General features: G+C 40.5%; 7 protein-coding genes across 7 annotated transcripts; 5 read left to right on the forward strand and 2 right to left on the reverse strand.

The window, feature by feature from the left end:
- Positions 1 to 9: 9 nt before the first annotated feature.
- AK88_02018 (uncharacterized protein) lies at positions 10 to 1,953 on the forward strand (the record flags this gene model as incomplete). Its single annotated transcript, XM_012479652.1, has 1 exon — positions 10 to 1,953. A coding segment is annotated over one exon (1,944 nt), but the record flags the coding sequence as incomplete, so codon positions are not given.
- Positions 1,954 to 2,751: 798 nt separating this feature from the next.
- Positions 2,752 to 5,127, forward strand: AK88_02019 (uncharacterized protein; the record flags this gene model as incomplete). Its single annotated transcript, XM_012479653.1, has 9 exons — positions 2,752 to 2,829; positions 2,950 to 3,033; positions 3,308 to 3,370; positions 3,503 to 3,826; positions 3,939 to 4,022; positions 4,191 to 4,298; positions 4,452 to 4,520; positions 4,648 to 4,742; positions 4,911 to 5,127. 9 exons carry the CDS (start codon positions 2,752 to 2,754, stop codon positions 5,125 to 5,127), a joined length of 1,122 nt encoding a protein of 373 aa, XP_012335076.1.
- An 812-nt stretch (positions 5,128 to 5,939) lies between these two features.
- On the forward strand, positions 5,940 to 7,577 carry AK88_02020 (tRNA dimethylallyltransferase; the record flags this gene model as incomplete). The annotated part of the gene is made up of 1 exon (XM_012479654.1): positions 5,940 to 7,577. The coding sequence occupies one exon, from the start codon at positions 5,940 to 5,942 to the stop codon at positions 7,575 to 7,577; it is 1,638 nt and encodes a 545-aa protein (XP_012335077.1).
- A 498-nt stretch (positions 7,578 to 8,075) lies between these two features.
- Positions 8,076 to 8,594, reverse strand: AK88_02021 (uncharacterized protein; the record flags this gene model as incomplete). The annotated part of the gene is made up of 2 exons (XM_012479655.1): positions 8,076 to 8,257; positions 8,372 to 8,594. 2 exons carry the CDS (start codon positions 8,592 to 8,594, stop codon positions 8,076 to 8,078), a joined length of 405 nt encoding a protein of 134 aa, XP_012335078.1.
- A 1,689-nt stretch (positions 8,595 to 10,283) lies between these two features.
- On the reverse strand, positions 10,284 to 11,424 carry AK88_02022 (uncharacterized protein; the record flags this gene model as incomplete). Its single annotated transcript, XM_012479656.1, has 2 exons — positions 10,284 to 11,104; positions 11,244 to 11,424. The coding sequence occupies 2 exons, from the start codon at positions 11,422 to 11,424 to the stop codon at positions 10,284 to 10,286; spliced, it is 1,002 nt and encodes a 333-aa protein (XP_012335079.1).
- A 1,509-nt stretch (positions 11,425 to 12,933) lies between these two features.
- Positions 12,934 to 13,988, forward strand: AK88_02023 (uncharacterized protein; the record flags this gene model as incomplete). Its single annotated transcript, XM_012479657.1, has 5 exons — positions 12,934 to 13,062; positions 13,254 to 13,327; positions 13,447 to 13,498; positions 13,639 to 13,683; positions 13,944 to 13,988. The coding sequence occupies 5 exons, from the start codon at positions 12,934 to 12,936 to the stop codon at positions 13,986 to 13,988; spliced, it is 345 nt and encodes a 114-aa protein (XP_012335080.1).
- Positions 13,989 to 17,615: 3,627 nt separating this feature from the next.
- AK88_02024 (uncharacterized protein) lies at positions 17,616 to 20,387 on the forward strand (the record flags this gene model as incomplete). Its single annotated transcript, XM_012479658.1, has 1 exon — positions 17,616 to 20,387. The coding sequence occupies one exon, from the start codon at positions 17,616 to 17,618 to the stop codon at positions 20,385 to 20,387; it is 2,772 nt and encodes a 923-aa protein (XP_012335081.1).
- Between the last annotated feature and the right edge of the window lie 854 nt (positions 20,388 to 21,241).

A 21,241-nucleotide genomic window follows, 5' to 3' on the forward strand; every position in this document is an offset into this window, starting at 1 on the left:
GAAGAAGAGGAAGTGGAGGAAGAAGTCGAAGTGGAAGAAGAGGAAGTGGAGGAAGAAGTCCAGGAGGAAGAGGAAGTAGAGGAAGAAGAAGAGGAAGTAGAGGAAGAAGTCGAGGAGGAAGAGGAACAGGTTGAAGAAGTGGAACTGCAGGAAGAAGAGGTCCAAGAGAGAGCCGCTGACGAGTTGGACGAAATGGAACATTCAAATGCAATCAAGGAAGACACCAACGAAGAATACGCCCTGAATGCGTACAGTGAAAAGGAACGAAGCTCTCGAGATGAAATAGCACAAGGGGCAGAGGAGCACATGCAAAAGACGGTGATGGGGAGTACTACGGGAGAGGACGTCGTCGACGTCGCGGTGAACAAAATGGACGAAGAAGCAGATGATGAAGAAGACAACGTCGCATACGACGACCAAGTGGACGAATTGCCAGCGGACAATTTGTCAACGGACGAACTGCTAATGGGAGGCGAAGCCCCCGGTGAGGAGGAAGACAATCCAGCGGGAAAAGATTTCCTCCTTCTAAGCGGCGAAATAAAAAAAAAAAATTCCGAGTCCTTACTGCTTGTAAATAAATTCATGGAAAGCTTGCTAAAATATGATGACTTTTACAATTATGCTTTTAATAGCTTAAAGAATTATTATGTCGAAAAAAGAATCGACACAAATTGTAGTTTCTTAAATAAATTTGAAGTGAATAATGGAGGTGAGAATCCTGTGAACTTATGCACAAGTGAAGTAATGATAGGAAATGTGGCTATTCCATATGATACACGTGATGTGGGGGAGAATTCAAACAGGCCGACTTGCGAAGCCGACAAATGGGGAGAAGACACGGAGCAAAATGTTGTGATAGGGGGCGTAAATAAAAGTGACGCACGCGCAGCTTTGGATAGCGAAGAGATTGCCGTGAAGGACGTTGCAGCTTTTCCAGGTGTGGCAGACGTTGAAGAGGTGGCAGCTGTTGAAGACGCCCATATGGTCAAAGCTGACGTGTCTGAAGAAACCCCAGCTGCCCAACTGGCCCAAGAGGCGCACGATAACGAACAGAATGCAGAGCTGCAAAGGGAGAATTCAGCCGAAATAGAAGGAAAAAAAAAATCCCCAAATAATGTCGATGCTGAACAGGGGAACAAATTTGTTGAAAATACCTGCGAGGGAAAAGAACAAATTGGGGATGACAGTGACAAGGAAAGGGGAGGTTTAGTCAGCATGGGTAAAGAGGATGAAGAGGAAGGGGACACAAGCAGCGAAGGAGAAACTGGAGAGAGCGAAAGTGAAGATAGTGCAAGTGAAGATAGCGGAAGTGGAGATAGCGGAAGTGAAGACAGCGAGAGTGAAGACAGTGAAAGTGCAGGTAGCGAATGTGAAGATAGCGAAAGTGATAGACCCGTTGGCAAGGAACATGGAAAAGTTGAAACGTTGGCAGGGGAAAGTATTGTTAAAAATGATGAACAGAGTGACGAAGGTACGAATGATGGAAGCGGCGAAGACAGCCCCGAAGGACAAACTAACGTGGACAAGGACAACAGGAAGCTAATAGGTAACGCAGTAGGATGTGACAAAATTGAGGAGGCAAATAGCAAGAGTGAGGAGGAGGGGGAAAAAGACACGTGTCGAAGTGAAGCAGCAGCAAGTAAAAGTGACACTGGGGGAAGTGACAGCACAAGTAGTGAGGACTCTAGCGAGGATAGCAAAGGCGAAGATGACGAAGTTAAGGATGAAGTTGAACAAAACGCCCAAAATAAAATCGATGGTACTACAATGGAAGGGGAAAAGGAATGCAAAGCGGGAAGCAAATCCGAAAGTAAAAGCGAAAGCGGAAGTGAAAGTGATAGTGGACGTGAAAGCGGAAGTGAAAGTGGAAGTGACAGTGGATCTGAAAGTGGAAGTGAATCAGAAAGCGAAAGTGGAAGCGAATCCCAAAGCAGCAGCGAAGAATCCAGCTGAATAATCACGAAAAAACAACGTAAAAAAAAAAAAAAAATGCAAAAGGAGAGCGCATCACCGCAGATAAGAGTACTAATAGGTAGGATGGACCAGCTGCACTATGCAGGTATACGAACTTTTAGGAGAATATAAATAAAAAAAAAAAGACGCCACATGGATTTACCGCTATTGCGATGTCAAGTAATATATGTGCACTTTATCTTGTGGGAATTACATGAGCCAAAAAGAAGGGTACAGAAAATCGATCTGCATTATGAGTAATGCCATAATGGGGTCTTTTCAACAAATCAATTTTTTTAAGGCGTATGTTTGGTATATATGTCTAATCGTTGAACAAAGCAAAAAGGCCATTGGCTTGACTCTTTTTTTATTTTTAAAAACATTACAGAATAAAGCACAGAATGCAACTTTGCAAAATAATTTTTAAATAAAGACAGAGAAGTGTGCTTTTTTTTTTTTTTTTCTTAAATCTCCTTCTCACAAGAACAACTTTTGAAGTGTATGTACATTTAAGTCTATTTTTTTTTTTTTTTTACTCCATATTTTTATGCCCATATCTTCTCCCGCTATATGCAACGATTTGTTATTTTGACGTGAACACTTTTTTTATTTCTTTTCTGCCAACTGTTCACATATTTGTGCATTTGCTGATGAAAATGAATCTATTGTGTGACGCAGACATGTACGTATGTATGTGTTAGTGTCTACAAACCTTTGCATGAATCATGCGTGGATATAAGTGAAACTAACTCGTTTCTTCTAACCTACGATTAACAAATAAATACTGTAATGAACAAAATGTTGTTCAGATTGAAATTTCTTGTTCCTTGTGCCGTTCTGGCATCCTCCATTTTGCAGATAATTCTGTGTGAAGATGTACGGTGGAAATGGGGAAACAAGCGAAAAAAAAAAAAAAAATTCGACTTTACCACGTAAACATAGTTGTCTCTTCTGCTAGCTCACATGTCCGACCCCGTTCTCTATTCGCCTTGTTAGGAAAATATGGGGTGGCCAATTGATTACGAGTTCAATTCCAAGACGCTCCCTTCTATTGAAGTCAAGTTGAGTCCCCCAGAAAATGTAAGGAAAAATCGAAATACATAAGAATAGAAAAAAACAAAAGGGATAGTATATCCATACGGGGGGAGATTACCCGCATAGGCAATTGACTATCCATACACATGCGACAGCGTACTCAGGGGGATCCCCAAGAATAGGCACGCATGGTGTATGGGTTACGCCTAAGGGTGGTTTTGAAAACCGTTCTACCTCCGCCAATTCATGCGGCTTATTGTCCCATACATCACTGCTCTATTATTCCCATATACCCGTTTTCTTCTTTTCCCATAAATAGCCTTTACCGCAAGTGGCGGCCGAAATTAAGCTGTTGGAATCTGCGAGGCTTAAGCTGGAGGAGGTAGGGGGAGGCAAGAACTGCCTACGTGGCCAATTATGCGTCAAAAAAATCTGCTCAAACGCGCGCATAAAAGTAGTATTAAAATGTGTGGCTGAAAAATAAACAAAAGTAAACACGTCATACAACTCATAGGGAATGATGCAAAAGGTAGAAGACGAATACAACAAAGCCTTGTCGAGCTCAAAGTTACAAATACAAGACACAGTGGAAAAATCGTTAAGCATTTTCAACGACCCGAATATGCTTGGCTCGGTCATTTCTAATTCTGTCAAAATGTTAAGACGTGAAAATTTAAAGAAGCTTCCTGAAAATGTTGCAGCGAAAAATAACTTGAAGAAACTCCAAAAGGTCAATCAAGCAACAAGTGGGCCACTACCACCACCAGAACTTAGAAAACATACGTCCTTTCTAGAACAGAATAATGTTAATAGAACGTTGCCTTCTGTGAAGATATCGGTACGCACATGGGTGGTGCCAATTACCGTCTTAACATAGAGAACTACATAATGGAAGACGACACCGTTTTGTCGTAATTTTGTTTTTTGTTTTCACCGTGCCCCTTTCCCAGCTGTCCGAGTTAACTGAACCTAGCGTAGAGATAAAGGAAAAAATCGAAGAGATGGAGCAGTACAGGACCGATGAGGAAGTTGCGGTACTGGCTTACTTTTTGTTCCCTAGAACGAGGCATAAAACGCGCATGTTGCATCTGTGTGTATTTCTACGCATGTGCAAACTCCCTGCGGTGGCACACCTATCTGTAAGCGCGTGTGAGGGAAGAGGCGATTTGTAAATTCCTTCCCTCCTTCTTCCCTCTTGGCAGATGTTCGAAATGGCTTTATCCGAATTCTCCATCTTGACGGACATAACCATTTTGGAGCTGGAGAAGCAGATCCAGCTGCAGTTGAACCCGTTCTTGGTTGACAAAAAGGTTATTGCAGTTCGATGCGGTTGGCGGCTTATTATGTTTCTTTTCACCCCTTAGCCTGCGTCATGCAAGGGGGAATACACAAGCATATGTACATCGGTGCTTGCTTCCAAATTGGGTCCACATTTAAGGACATCGTTGCCTCCCCTTTTAAAGGTGGTGCACCGAGCCCTGACGAAGGAGCTGAAGGAGTTAGGACAGCGAGAGGAAAAGCAGCAAATAAAGGTATCCACTGCGTTAAGCTTACACCATCACACACTGATCCGCGCGATTTGCGCGTCTTAGTTTGTCACGCAAATTGGGGGCCCCTTAAACACATGTGTATACCAATGGAACTTTTCCACCTTCTCAGGAGAATTTGCAAAAGCAGTCATCCTTCATAGAGGAGGAGGAAAATGAAGATACGGGAAACATATTGAATGTAAAAATAAGCCAGACGGATTACGGGTAAATTTAACACACGTCATTCTCGATCTCCGTCCTTGATACAGTCTCATATGAGCGCTTCGAGTCACACTGCGTTCTTGTGTGTATTCACAGAAATAAATGTATTAGGCATATACAATACAGGGATGCACCCTACGTTGTGCCATTCTTCCTTTTCACCAATCGCAGATACCCCACGATTGACGAACTGGTGATGCAGATGCAGAAGAGAAGGGACATTTCAGAAAAACTGGAGCGACAAAAAGTTTTAGATTTACAAATGAAATTATTAAAAGCACAGAGCGAAATGATCAAGGATGCTCTTCATTTTGCCGTCTCCAAAGTTATAGCTCAGTATTCGCCCGTAGTAGAAACTATGAAGCTAGAGTCTATGAGAATGATTTAGGGTTCAGGGAAGAGATCCGCAGTTATCCCCTCCTTAAAACCCTGTTGTGAATTCCTTTTTTGTTTAAACTGTTTGAATGCTCTCCAACTTTTTGTGTGAGCCGCTTGTTCCTTACGCGCTCGTCATTTTGTAATCAATATTGTCGCCGCGTAGGCACCATTTTGGCACAACTTTGTTTACCATTTTTTTTTTTTTTTTGTTGCTATTTTGTTCACGCCTATGTGTCATTATATAACCACGCGAGAGAAGTGCAAAAATGTGTCACTTGGTTCACCAATATGTCATTCTTAAATGAATTAATTTAACGGGATGGAGTCATCCTTTTAAGACTACTGCAAAAACGACACGTCATGAGGGAGTAATTGTGTGAGGGAAAAAGTTGAATACACAGATGCGCGAATAAATAGCAGCATACGTGCGAGGGGGCACTTAACGGAGCATCCACGTAAGCATGTAGCTGTTTTGCATCTTAAGGGGTGATAAGGACACTTAGAGAGTGAAGGTAATATGTAAGGTTGCGGCGAAGGCGAAAGCGATTCTTGTGGTGTTCCTCATTTGGGTGCTTGTCAAAAGATTCGACGCTTGAACCTCCCACAGTGCTACCACCTGTTCGCGTGTACATATACACACATGTTACTATACTCACGCAATAAAACTCATGTATGATGTAACCTCGCCATTTCTTGTATATCCGTTTGAAGGTCAGCATATAGTGCTTTTGTATAGGGCTGTATCTTGATAGACGTCACAGGGACTCTGCTTCGCCAAGCTGCCTGGCAGAAATATAGAAGGACATCATTTTCTAAACATAGATGTTCTGTTTCCCTTATTATTGCACTTTTCTGAGCTTACTTATCCCCTTTGTTAATATTTTCCTGGTGGCAGTTACCTCCTTTGTGGTGAAGCATGAAAAGGGCATTATAACAAGGGGGAAAGGCATAAGTAGAAATACCTGTCCACAACATTTTAGCATTTGCAAGCATAGCAGAAGCTACATATGCAACGACACAAACAGGTGTCACCGGAAACATAAACTCAATTTGAATCGCCATTTGTGGAGGAGAAATGACTGGGTAGCTAATACTTGTGTGGGCAAGAGGTGGGTGAGATTGTACATATGTAGCAACCCCCTTCGCACGAAAAGAACAAACAGAAATGAGAAATTAAACCCGTACCAGTTGTCTCATTTCGAGCGTAGCGCATCAGAAGAGGAATACAAATCGGACATAAGAGAGGAAGACGAGGAGAAAATCATGAGTCACACTTCGTCCCTAAGTGGCGTGATGAAGAAGGCAAACGGGGACCCTGTGAAATCGCGCAATGATGCTGCGAATGAAGTTGACGATGTAGATGGGAATGATGCCTACCCACAAGATAGCCACCTACCTGATCGGCTAAATTTGAACAGAACAGAGAAACAAAAAATTATTCTCATTATCGGAGTAACATGCAGTGGGAAGACAAAGTTTAGCTTAGACTTGTGTGAAGAACTATTGAAGAATAATGTGGAGAGCGAAATAATTAGTGCGGATTCTATGCAAGTGTATCAAAATTTCAAGGTAGGTATAGCCAAAGTAGAGGAAGAAGAAAAGAGGGACATAAAACATCACCTGTTAGATGTGTGCGGCCCCAAGGAAGAGTTCAATGCTCATAAGTTTATTAGACATACGATACCCATCATCCGTAGTATAAGTGAGAGTAACAAATTATCCATCGTTGTTGGAGGTACTTTGCTTTACATCGAGTCTTTGCTTTGGGAATCTGTGATAGACTTGGAAGAAGCCCACAGCGAAACGCATAAAGATAAAGGAGGAGAAGGCGGAACGGATCCTTATGAACACAAGACAAATGCAGAACTGCATGCTGAACTAAAAAGGGTCGATGAAGAAAGAGCCAATCAGTTGCACCAAAATGACAGAAAAAGAATTTGTAGAAGTCTAGATATTTTCTACTCACATAATAAAAAACATAGCGAGCTAATAAAAATGAGAAATCATAAAAATAATGATTTCGCTAAGACCAGGTATGACCCCTGCGTCTTTTATCTGGACTACGACAATGATGATGTGCTACGGGGAAATATTGAAAAGAGAGTCGACGAAATGATTTCGAAGGGACTCCTAGACGAAGCCATCAAATTAAAAAAACTCAATGAAAATGCAAATGTTCAGCTGTTTGGAAAGGGAATTAACCAAAGCATTGCATACAAAGAGTTTGATACGTACATTGAAAAAAAAATTAACAATGATGGTAATGAACAATTGTTCAATTTGTGCAAAGAAAATTTGATTAGAAAAACGTATAAGTATGCCAAGCGGCAGAGAAGGTGGATAATAAACAGATTTGTAAAATGCTATAACATCCCGCTGAACAGGATAGACGTGTCGCACAACTACGCCGAGCAGCTGACTGGAGCGGTACAGACGGTGCTAAAATTCTGCCGCACTTGACAAAAAAATTGAGGGGAAAAAAAAGCACACACACAAGTGTCATATGCATAGACGCTGCTCAAAGCGCAACACGCAAAATTAGTTAGAATGCACCTCGAAATGGACAAAAAAAAAAAAAAGAAAGAAAAAAGTAAAACAAAAAACAGACGTGTGCAAATTTGCATACATTTGTATGTTAAATGCAGGTCCACTTTTAAAATATGCCTTTTCTTAGCTTCAACTTATTATGATTTTTCTTTTTTTTGTGATTTGTTCATTGCCCCACTTCGTGTAAAACACGAAAACTGTATGTGATGAAATTGGGCCTTCTTGACCTTGAGGGTTTGAGAAGTGTCAAGCAAGTCTTTGTCAATTCCTAATGGCATCTCATGAATATATTTTTTTCAAATTATGACCCCGCACTGCGTTATCTCCTCACCGCAACGGTATTGTGCAGATATATACGCGTATTGAAACCCCCTTCTATGCGCCATTATTCATGTGCTAATTTGTTTTTTATTATGATCTGCTTGGCTGCAAAACATTGCAGATGTGCTTCTTCTGCTTCAGGTGTTCGTTCTTGAAGGCCTCCGTTAGGATAATGTTTTTCTCTCCCAGTTTGATTCCCTGGTAATTGAGCAAAACCAGCGTTGCGTCTTCTGCCTTTTGGAATTTCAAAATTCCGTGCCCCAGGTTTCTGCCTGCGAAAGGGGGGGAGGGAAGCGGTGTAACGGTTAGGGAAGCGATGTGATGGACCCGAAACCCCCCGCTAAGACGACGCAGGGGGGACAGAGTTCCCACACATGACAACGAACCTGTGTATTTATTTCTTCGTATGCGCGCTATGCAATTATTGTTGCCGATGAAATAATTAAAGAAATGCGTAACGTCCTTGGAAGAAAGTCTACTGTCCAAGTTACATATAAACAGAAAATTTGCGCCAAGGGTAATCGAATTGGTTGTTCGTTTATTCAGCCTGACACGCTCCCTGGTCAGTTCTTTTATGTGGTTTTCTCCCGAATCGCGAATGTATGGCATTGTTTTAAATTTCCTAAAGTACCTCGTTCTGTACAGCTGGAATTTGGTTCTGTGCGCCTGTTGCGCCTCCCATTGGGGCTGCGCGGGGGAGCAGTTGAGACACGTGTGTGTGCGGGCGAGAAAAAGAAATATACATATATATATATGTATCGTTCTATATACCTCTACATATGCGTATGCACACCTGCACTGCGCTCGCGCAACGCGCCTCCACGAGGCAGCCACCTCGTCTCCCCAGGTGCAATTACACCTTCGGGCGCCTCCTTCTGCGCATCACCGGAGTTGCATGGCAAACCGTGGAGATTGATTCGACATGGCGTTCATTTCCATTTTTTTGCATTTACCTTTTTTTTTAAGACAAATGAGTGGGCTAGCGATAGGAAAAGAAGGAGTATCTTCAAAATTGTCATGACTTTCTAGGTGGGGGGCACGTTTTGCGCGTTTGTCATGCTTGTTCTGTTTGGAATTAGCATGGATGACGACACAATGGCAGCAGGGATAACGCGCTAATTCCTTTTGCAGCTTTGAATACCCTGCCTACTGACGTTCCCGTTATGGTGTAAAAGCATGTGACACATGTATTTTGGCACCATCACAGGGGTTCGTTTCACCTTTTGACGAATGCATTATGCTGCGCTAGCTATGGTCCACTCGATGGAAGCAGTTACTTGTTCTCATTTCAGAGTTTCATAAAAGGGGGGAAGCGGCAAACGCTGCGGCTGTTGAAACCCCCTATTAACATATGCCCTCGCGCAGGCGCTTTACCATTTGGGGGGGTTTACACAGAAAAATGTTGAAATTAACAAATTGGGGGGAAAATAACAATGCCCTAAAAAGGTGAGTCAAAAAAGGTGCGTCGGAAATGTGCGTCAAATAGGCTCACTAAATACACCACAAATGTGCGGAATAATTGCCCCCCATTTTTATGAGCCCAACTATGGCAAAAAAAAATTTTAAGAGAACCGCGGAGACCGAGTAATGGGAAGAAGCAGCAGCAGCGGAGGGTTCCCAAAATTAAACACAAACGATGCCATAATTAAAAATGTGAGGATTCCTCCAATCCATGGAAACTTTTTACGCTTAAGTAATATCAATTTAAAGGGCGCGAATTATCGGCATGGCGAACTAGCTAAGCGCACAATGGGAACATAGAGGGGGCTATAAATACAAATTAAAGGAAAGGGGTGTCTATCAAAAAAAGGAAAGGCAAAAGTTGCGGAAAAGGAAAGAAAGAAAAAAAAAATAGAGAACAAATAAAAGAACAAACAAAATACAAGCAAATAATGCAAAATACGCAGGGGTGCACAATGTTCCCTGGGCAAAAGGCTAAAAGGCGAAATATGTGATGATGCGCGCACGAGCGAAGGGTAAGGCAAGGGGGGGAGAAGGCATGCAACAATCCCTGATATCCCACATGGACAATGTTTTCCGCAGTAACGCTGACCATATGTGTGTCGCGTCCTCTCGTCCAAAATTTGCAAAGCATCGCATAGGTTTTATTTTTTAACCTTTTTAAAGTCGTCCCTTTCACCACGGCGTAGTAATACAAAAGGTGTGTAAAATTTTCGCCAACTCGACAGGCAGTTTTGTCAAGAGGATGTTTCTCATGAACAAAATTATGTTCTCATAGCATTCCATCTTCATCCTGCATGAACTTGCCCTACTTCCCACGTATGACAAAAATAAAAATCAGTTACTCTGGATCATCTTATTGAAGGAGTGGAACCTTTCAATCTTCATGAGACGTATTTTTTCATTCGTGTTAAGTTCGCCCATGTAATCGTGGTACTTTTTCATGTCTATTTCTTTCTTTGCATTGTACTTGAGATGCCTAACAAATACTCTCTTTGAAATGGATGACTCAAACTCTATAATCATTGGCTTGAGAAAATCTGTGGACTCTAAAACTATAGCATTGCTGGTTAGGACATATTTTAAATCTTCCTGTTTACACAGCTCGTCAATCATGCGCTCATTCAATATGATATTGTTGATTGACTTCATGTAAAGGTACCTTAGGATGGTGTCTTTTTCGAAGACCACAGCGTTGCAATTGTAATTGTAACACATTAAAGTTTGTACCATTTCTTTATTTGATAAGAAATAAATGTTTGCCTTGGTTCCTCTCATCAGCGTTTTGGATGGTTCTATTAGTTTCTTTGCTTCAGGTACAACTTGTTTTTTTTCCTCTTCTTTTTCTTCAACACTTGATTCTTCCTCTATCTCCTCTTCCGGTTCCTCCTCTTCCTCTACTTCGATTTCTTCCTCCTCTTCTTCCTTCGCATCCAACAGGGACAGTTTCCTGCGAGATTCTTCTTCCTCACTCCTTACGCTTGTAGGCGTAATAGATGTGAACGAGATTGTTTTAGAATACAGATTCTCTGTTTGATCCTCCTCATTTATTGCAACTATGTACGATTCTTTCTTTTCAGACTCCATGTAATCGCTCTTGTCGTCATACTCCTTTGAGCCCTTGGCATTTTTTACGTCTTCCAATTTTCCTTCATTCTCTGTGGGGGCAAATGGGCAAAAATGCAAATATATCATGCAGCTGCGTAGGCAGGTAGTCCCCACGGGAGGACGCAACAAACGCGCAATAACTGGCGAAACACCTGTAGCGTAACCACTTAACAGTGCAAAAAAACGTACCAGCTTCATCCTTTCGGGGGGTGACGCAAGCACAGCTACATATATTCGGAAATAATTTTCTTTCTTCAGTATTTGTGATGTCAACGATTCTTCTGTAGTGCCCATTTCTCAATCGGATCAGTCTCATCCGTCTTTTCTTTCCTTCTTCCGGCAAAGCGAGTACTGGTGAGCTCATATTCATTTTTAAGATAGAGTTTGAGATTGCGCGTGACAGCTGAGAAGTGAAGTATGGTGTACGACGTGCGAAGGATGTGCAGTGGAAAGGCTAAACTAAAAAAAAGGCGTCTTATTTGTGAACTTTCAATTCGTGTTAAAAGAGAGGGGGGAACAAATAGACACGGGTGTATTCATGTATGTGTAAACATATTTTTATGTTGTTATTTTATTTTGAAAAATGAGAGAATAGTTTTTTTTTTACAATTTCGTACACAATAAAGACAGTTTGAGGACAATTATAATTTTTTTTTAATGAAAAATAAAAGAGGGTGTACTCTCATTTGTGCATTTTTAATTAATTTTTTCTTTTTTTTTATACGAAAAATGTTGCTAAGGAGTGATCAGTCATTTGAACTTTTTATAGCTCAAAAACGTGCAACATTCTTTTTTTTTTGTAAAATACATGCAGTTAAATCTCCATTTTCTGTTTTTCTCCTGTTTTTCTTTCTGTTCGCTCTTTTTAAATTGATCCATTTGGGGGCAATTAGCTCTGTAAAACAAATTAATCTCTCCTTTTAAAGACCACGCTTAGCAGCGCATGCATACTTAATGTTCTTTGTGTGAACACATAGGTCTGCGTTGCAACATGTTAAAAAGGGATCCTTTGAGTTGTAAACTTGTTCCAGTGAGCCTTTAGCTGCTTACACGTAGTTGTGTGTACCCCCTTTGGTCATTTTATTTAATTTTATTATTATTATTTTGTTTTTTCTGTGCAAGCAAAAGACCCTATTTCAAGCTGTCCTCTCAATTGCAAGCTTGTCTATTTATAAAAGCTCGCAAAAAAAAAAAAAAAACTCAGATCGTCAAAAAGAGCTTTTCTTAGCATTTCTTTCCCCATTTTCGCTGTTCCATTTTTGTGTCCTATTTTGTAAAAAAATAAAAAACTGAAAACAACACTAGACCAAACCGGAGCGTTTCGAGCGAACAGCAACTGTCATGGTGATCAGTGCAATGCGGAAAATATTCAACCACGCGGTTAAAATGTCGCAAGTGACACAGCGGCAAAGCGCGCCACAAAAAAAAAAAAAAAAAAGAAAAATAGTCAGCAACAGTGTGGAATTAATCATTTGCAGTGTGATTGATGTTCCTCAAAAAATTGCTAAAAGCGTAAATGTGGAAATTATGCCGTTAGCCCTAAAAAATACGCATGTAGGCAAAATGGCAAAATTTACTTATCTGGGGAGTTAAAAAAAGAAAAAAATACAAAGCGGCAAAAAAAAAAAAACTATTGTCTTGCATTTCAGCGAAAGCAACGTATATACACCAGTACACGCACGAAATTGTCCTTGCGTGTAATTCTTTCTTTCAAGATGGTCACAATGGAAACAAACAGTATTTCTCGTAACATTCATTTCATCAATAAACCTGTTATTTACTGAAGTTAAACTCTTCATATGGGCCAATTTGTAACATGTGATTTTTCTCTTTTTTAACAGTATTATGTCAATTCTTCGAAAATAAAAAAAAAAAAAAAATGATGAAAACAGTTGTCCTTTTAATTTTTCTCTTTCTACTTTGTGCCGAAATAAGTCTAACGCTAAGAAACGAAAATGGGGAAACTGGAATGAAGGATGGCATGTTTGTCCAAATTGATAGAGATATGGTAAAGTGAAAAATTCTTTTTTTTTTTTTTTTTGCGCCTACATGGGGGTTTACATCTCCCAAATACTCTACCTTTTTTTCTTCCCTTGGCTTTTTATCAAGCGTCCACTCCATTCAACTGTGCCTTTTCTTGCGCCCTCTCATCCTCCAAAAAAAAAAAATCCATGTATAATGTGTACCCCCAAATTACAGAATGAGCCGCCTTACTCGGTCATTAATGTTTACTACACCGAGTCGCTTATGAACGAAGATTTAGTCAAAGAAATGTAAGGGCACACAAAAGAGCGATTCGTTCATTTAAAGAGCAGAGCAATTCGCAACTTCCCATCTCCTCATGCACATGAGGAAAAATGCCACATTTAATTTGTGCCTGGTTATGCTTTAGAGAAAACAACAGGAAAATGGAGCAAAACAAAATGAAGAATTATTTCAGGAAGGTATGAATAATGTAAAGGGCTAAACCTCTTAAGATTGACTATTCAAGCGCGTGGATATCTTAGCACTATGCATGACACATCCACGCACATGCACCCACTCGCAAGAATTGTCTTTTTTCCCCTTTTTGCGCAAAAAGCAGGTTTTAACAGGCAACAAATATTTCATGGATTACTCGAAAAAACAAGTAACATACGAGAGAGGCCAATTTGTTTTTTGTCACTTTGTCTTTTGTGTCCCCTCAAATTTGTGCGCACGAAATGTGCGTTTCATTCGAAAAGAAGAGATGAGAGAGCGCATCATCGTGCGAATGATTTACCATAGAGACATTTTTTTACTCTCATTTATGTGACCCTTATTCTTACTGCTCTTCATGTGTCTTTTTCGCGCGGCTAACATTTTCATTCCGCACTTGGAACACCTTTTCACTTTTTCTTTAATTTGCAGAGGGAGCAACTGGAGTCACTATTCGGTACGTTCACAACTAATTGAAAGGACAAGACGCAGTAATATTCGGTGACATATAAACACATTGTGTGTGGCTACATTTTGGACGCAAGTTGACTTGTTTGAATAATGCACAATGGGAAAAACAAAGTGCCGCATTCTTCTCTGTATCGAAATGGGTTTATGTAGTGCCACTTCCAAGAGAAGCAACTTTGTGTACCCATCTGTTTTGCACACACAGTTGTAAATTTTTAAAAGGAAAAAAAAAAAGCCCATTTAATGCCGTCGCTTTTCCTTTAATTGTCTCTTGTCGTCATCAATAAAAAAAAAAAAAAAAAAAATGTTTTTTTTATTGAGTAATCACTTCTCATAATTGTTCGTGTCGCTGTTTTTGCCAATTTAAATATTCTTGAACGGCGCTAACCAATATTTGCGTGTCTGCCCCTGCGCGAATGAACCGAATTTTCCCGCTTTTAATTTGCGCAGCGCAGACACGCAAATATGAGCTCACCCATAACTACAGACACAGAAAATGTTCCGACTTGCACACTGTTACGTCACATTTTTCTAAACACGTTTTCGCTCATTTGTTTTTTTTTTTTTTTTTTTTTTTTTTTGCTACAGATCTGAGCGGATAGTCCTACGGAAAAATTAAAAAGTTCTTGCGCTTGGATAATTGCACACAGAGTATGCAAGGCGCCATTTAAAGCTCGTAAGAACTGAGAGTGAAAAGGAAGGCCTTTGTTTTGTACACACAATTTATTACATATGTTTATTGCTCATTAAGTTCACTTTTATTTACGTCGGCATAATTCCTTCCGTCTTTTTAAACAGGAAGCGAAAGGAAAAAATATTTGAATGTTTGTCCAGTATAAAGGTGATATGTAATTTTTTTTTTGTTTTTCACTTTTTAACCGCACTGAAGTGATCTTTTCGAAATGTACTTACCATTGGCTTATTTTAGAGCATTTCTCAAGTGATAAAATTTGCGCATATGCATAAGGCATATGTGTTACTGTACATGTGCACCATTCTTCACAGCACACGAATAAACTTTTGCAGTGTCTTTTTTGTAAAATGTGCATATGGCAAGAACAGTTTAGCCACCTTTTGCGCAATGACGGTTTCCAAGTAGCATTTATAACAGGACAGTTAACATATATCATCACAGTAAACACATTAAACTTGTAGACACTAGGGACAACGTTTTTAAGAACAAAATTTACTTGAAGGTAAAACGTGAATTGTGCTATTCATGTGGAACGTACTACGTATCATTTGTCACAGTCCGGGCGTGGTTTTCCGCTTCAGTTCGGTTCTCTACATGATATAATTGAGCCCACTTTGGGAAAATAAAGAGGTGTGTGCCCTCAGTGTTCCCCCTAAAAATGTGTGCGCACTTTTACGTTTTACCATGCGGCAAATATGTTATAAAGGAATGTAAAGAGGTAGTTGTTCAATTATGTTTTGGAAGCGTCGAGTAGGGTGTGCTTGTTTCCTTAAACCGAATGCACAATTTAATTTCCCTTTATACAACAACAGAGGTGAAATTAATGTGTGGGATGCAATTTTTTTTTTTGCTCCTGAATAGATCAAATCTGATGAGACTCCCTTGCCCCACATATTGGCTCATCAACATAGGCACATTTTCATCATGCATGCGAGGAGACGTTCTTGTATATTTTTTATCCTTTTCCTTGTCGACCATTTGTGTGGTAACAGCACATAATATATGATCCACGTATGTATCTACAAATGTGCCGAGAGATCTCGCAATGCATGTTCCCATATGCCGCCTCCCCCCTTTTTTTTAACAATATGTGTGCACGCATAAGGAGTACAAAAACGAAGAGGTCCACCCTATCTGCATTAATTGGTTGTTTATTTTTTCTTCAAAAAGAATAACATGAGGTCAAGCCACATAAGACGTAAAGTAACACTTTTTGAGTATTGACTGACAATTGCTTTTTTTTATATTTTCATTTAAATAGTTTCTTTCCTTTTCGTAGCCCCCAGTGCAGCAGACGTTACTTCGCAAGCGAAACATGAATTCTTTCATGTTGCAGATGGATCTGCTGTATTATCGTTTAGATCGCATGAACAGCATTTTCGCCGCCTCTCTTTGCGTCCACTTTTTGGCTGCTCCGTTGTTTTTGGAGAGTCTGGCCTTTTCGCGTTTATCTCTATGTGGGCCTACGGGAGGTAGTTAACCAAGTGGAGTTTTTGCGACAGGGCGCCGGGGACAAGGCGATTCTGCCTTGAATAGACATATGCGCTAGGGGGGCGTCATATAAGAATGTACATATACTCAATCATTATGCATGGGTTGGTTCCCATTTTTACGCCTATTTGTGAGCCAATTTGTATGCCCATTTGCGCGTTCTCAAATGTACGTCTTTGGGGCTACCCCCCTTTTGGGCACTTCCTTTTACAAGCCGCATCGCGTAGCACGTGACGGGAAATGTTCCTCGTTTTTTCTCAGGTATACCAATTTAGGTATTTTTTTTTTTCTTCGTATAAAAGTACATTTCGTTTAACCTTTTTCGTTTATATAATTAAGCATCCCATTTCCTTACGCGTAAAATTTTTACAAAACTGTTGAAGTGAATATAAAAAGGCGTTAAGCGTACTTAAGCTGGTTCCTGCACTTCGCGCAAGTATACTTGGAAAGGCGTGGTTTTAAACGGGCAAAATGTGAACTTTTCATACTTGAGAGCATATATATACACGCGCTATTCAGTGCAGGCTATGCTTAAAATAATGCACAATTTTTTGATGCATATATGGGGTCCTGCTGGCACGGCGGAATGGCCAGCGTAAGAGGCATACGTCTGTCCTCATCGTTATATTACATTCTATATGTATATGTTTCCCGCTTGTCAATCTCTCATTATGCCATTTTTTTTTTTTCTGTTTTTTTTTTCCTTTCTTTTTCTTTTTTCTTTTTTTTTTTTTTTTTTGCTGTACAATTGCGTTATGAAGGTTATTTGATAAAATTAAAAGGAGCAGACGATTTATATAAATATAAATTGTTCGCTTGCGCTCAGTCATTTTATAACGTTTTCGTATTGAAAACTGATTTTTTTTGGAGGCCCTCTCGCAATTTGTACGGGTAGAAATTGTGTCCTTGAGTCATTACTCCATCGCGCCACCGCAGTGGCAAATTGTTATATGCACGTGGGTATATGTTGTATCCTTTAGCGGCGGATGCAAAAATGGTCATTCCGAGAGAGCATTCTTATGCGAGTCTCGTGCGAACCCTTTAGCGAAGGGGGAAAACTCCTACTCGAGCTTCTCGCGGTCGATCATTTTTCAGCCTCCCCCGCACAACTGTACAAGAAGGTGGCAAAACGTGTACGCCATCTTTGTCCTACAGAGGGCCCCCCTGTTTATGTACCAGCACAGGAGCCATTTTAAAAAGGTGCTTAGTTGGCGGCCCCACTACATAAGCAACGTCTTGTGCGTAGTCCATATATATATGCGCTTAGGTGTATGGACCCTTTGCGCCCATCACGCAGGAGTGCTTGTTTGTGGTGCCAGCGTTGTTGAGTAAGTATCCATACCCCTATACACGTGGAGAACAAAGTCCCAGCTGTCCCGCTGCGAACAGGTGCGCAAACACATGTCCAGAAAAGAACAAATCAATAAAAGTCCCTCATGCCGTAAGACAAAATGAATAATAATTCATTCAAAATAAATGACAACACGTTAAGTATGGAAAACTGGATAGAGCAAGAAGTGATAGAGAATGATGAAAATCAGACTAGAAACCTGAGCGAGAGGAACAAAGAAGCGATGCATAGCGACGCGGAAAGCAAAGCACAACAGGGGGGAAGTAGAAACAAGGAAGATTTGAAGAGACAAGATGAAAACGACAGCGAAATGGCGATCAAGAAAGAAATCAACAAAATAAATGAATCCTCTAATTACACCAATTCTGATACAACGAAAGATTATACAATTATTGTGCCCCCAAGGAAAAAAATGAAAAACATGACAGATGAAGAGGTCGACGGGGAGGACAGTTTCTTTCCCGCAGGAAAACGCCAAAGTAGTGAACAGGAGTACATTACCGAATCGCTGCAAAGCAGTTCCTTGGATTTGAAGCATAAAAACAAAAAGTTAAAAAAAAAGAGCGTGTGTGATGGTAGCATGCAGGAGAACGGCCATGAGGGAAAAAGTGGAAAAAATAGACCCAAAGGAAAAATTGCACAATGTCAGGAGATGTATGACCAGACGGTCGATGAGTTGAGCGATGAAGGAGAGGCTGCAGACACCAGCGAAGTAAGCGACGAAGAGAGCAGTGATGAGAGCAGCCAAAGAGAGGACGATTTAAGCAACCCCCTTTTGAAGAAAAAAGGGAAAAAAATGGACAAGCAAAAAAAACATAACATGTTAAGGGAAAAGCTAAACAAAACGAAAAAAATTAACTTTAAAAAGGAAAAAAATAACACCAAAAATGAAAAACAGAGGTATGCCAAGTATAAGAGGAATAAGGAAAATATCAAGATGACCTTCGACGTGACCAGCCGCTTTACCGTCCTAGGTTGTGACTGGGACAATATATCCAGTGCCGACATTTTCTACCTGTTTGAGTCATATTACAATTTTGAAAAGAGGAAAAAAAAAAACATAGATTATACAAAAAGTAGAGCCGTGAAGAAGGTCACTATATACACCTCCAAATATGGAGAAAAAAAGCTCAAGCAGGAAAGAAAACATGGCCCCAAAATTAATTTAGACATCCTAAAGCTGAAAAGGAAAGGTGACGGAGCTGTCTATAGGCACAACAACTTTCTGGATTACTTTCAGGATGAAGAGGAGGAGGAGGAGCAGGAAGAGGATGAAGATGACGGTGAAGAGGGTGACGAGGAGGGTGATGTAGGTGACGAAGTAGGTGATGAAGAGGCACTGAGCCCAAGTGAGGACACCGGCAACAGCAGCAGCGGAGGTGCCGACGAAAGTGTTAATAGTGACGAGAGCGTCGAGAGTGACGAAAGCGCAGACGTGGACGATACTGCTGATCAGGACGACAGCACAGGCGATGACGAAAGTGTAGACTCCGAGAGCAGTGCACGGGATGAGGCAAATGGTGAGAAGGCTCCCAGGAAGGAAGGCACAAAGGCGAAATCACATGGGAAGGACTCCTCCAAGGCCAAGCTTAAGAAAAAATCAAACGAGCAAGCCGTTTTGCACGGCAGCCTCAGTGCCGACGAGGAAGAAGAAAATGAAAAAATACGACTATACCAAATCCAGCGTTCAAGATACTATTTCGCAGTAGTAGAATGCTATAATAAAGAAATTGTAGAATTTTTATATGAAGAATTGAACGACATGGATGCAGATTTTTGCATCAATTATTTGGATCTTAGGATAATTGATGATAACTGCTCCCTTGATGATTATAAGGTAAAAGAGACATGCAATAAGATACCTGATAATTATCAATTCCATTATAGCGTGAGCACACCTCTAAAACATACGCATGCCAAGTCAACATGGGATGAAAATCCCAAGAGGAAAAAACTTCTGTCCACGAGGTTTAGTGAAGAAAAGTTAAGAGAACTGGACCTGAAGGAATATCTAGCTAATTCTTCATCCAGCGATGCGGAAGAGGAGGAAGAAGAGAAGGAGGACGGGCGAAATCGCAACCAGGATAACTCACAACTTAACAAAAGGGAAAAATACAACAGGGAAGATTATAGAAAGCTGCTCCTTGGAGATTGGTTAAATGAAGATGACACACAGAGTCCTCAAAAGGAAGAACTCAATTGGGGAGTAGCCAAAACTGGTGGCAAAGGTACACGTGGAGACGACATTAGCAAAATGAACTTCTCCATGTACATGGACGAAATGGAAGAAGACTTTGCAGACAGGGAGGGAGTTATCAATTTGTCGAAAGAGGGAATTTTTGCCTCGAATAAGAAGGCAGGTGGAAGTATCACGAACGAGTTAGTTCAAAGTTACCATCAAAAAGGTGCTGAAAAAAATAAACATAAAGCGAAAGGAAGCGCCGCTGCCATTCTCAATGCGAAGGAGGCGGAGGACGCGGACGACAGCGACAACGAAAACGAAGTCGTACAAGTTTTCAAAAACATGCTAAAAAATAAGGACCAAAAGGAAGAAAAGAAAAATCCGTGGGAAAAGTACCTAGATAGGGTGAGACAGAAAAAGAAATTAAAGAAAAAGGCCTATTTGGAGTCCCTGAAAAAGAAAGATGAAGAAATAAAAAAAATCATAACGAAAAAAACAAACAAAAGGAAAAAAGATGTCATGTTTAAAAGCCACGGAGAAAACCTGCTAGAAAAAGTAAATGATGGCCACCTAATTGATAGCAGATTTGCTGACTTGTACAAAAATAAAGATTTTAATTTGGATATCACGAACCCGAACTTTAAGAAGACCAAATTTAATGAAGAAATACTTCAGAAGAAGAAGTTATAAACAGGATTATCCTGTGGGAGCCGTCCTAGCATATATAAGCTACACAAATTAAGTAGAGGGTGCTCGTGCGAAAATGTTAAAAAGTGTGCAAGCGCAACGTTCGTTGGTGCGTGGCTGAGCGGTTAAGCCAGCCTTTGTTTCGTCTTCATGCACGTATATGTGCACAAGCGAGTATATGTGTATATTTTGGCCTACCATTTATTACTCCCCCCTGTGTAAGGTTTTTTCTCTTTTCCCTCCACAACGCCCATTTGTGCAAAAAAAAGATAAAATGCCTACATGTTTTTTGCGCAGATGTTGTTGCATTTGATGCGTGTATTTCTCTAAGCCTTTTTTTTTTCCCCTGTTTTCTGTGCAAATTTCAAATGTTTATTTATTGCGTGCAAGTGAGCACGCGCGTAGTTATGCTGCTGGGCATGCACTGAGTGGCACCCTCCACTATGCAGTTAATTACGCCTCCATTACGCCCAATTACACGTTCGCGCCAAACTTTATTATTTTCCCCCTGACCCAACCTGGTCCAATTTGCTAATTTTCAATTTGTTCCATAATTCGCTAGTCATAAGCAACTCTACTTTGCATACAATTAGTCCTATGTGGAACATACCGCAGAGAAAGGACCAATGGTGTTATTGTAAAATGCGCTGTGCGTTGCAATCTTCGTGGGAAGAGCCCGCGAACTGTTCTTTGCAAGTGCGCTCATAAATAGGACGATCCATTTGAGGTGCTCACCATGGTTCATTTCGCTCTGTGCGCAATGGTTTGTCCCCCTTTGATGATCGATGTGTGTGTACAGGTGAATTTTCTTTTTCTTTTCTTTTTCATATGAAAGGGATAAAAAACGCTCTCCTTTG

This window comes from Plasmodium fragile (genome assembly GCF_000956335.1).
Source record: "Plasmodium fragile strain nilgiri unplaced genomic scaffold supercont1.19, whole genome shotgun sequence".
NCBI lineage: Eukaryota > Apicomplexa > Aconoidasida > Haemosporida > Plasmodiidae > Plasmodium > Plasmodium fragile.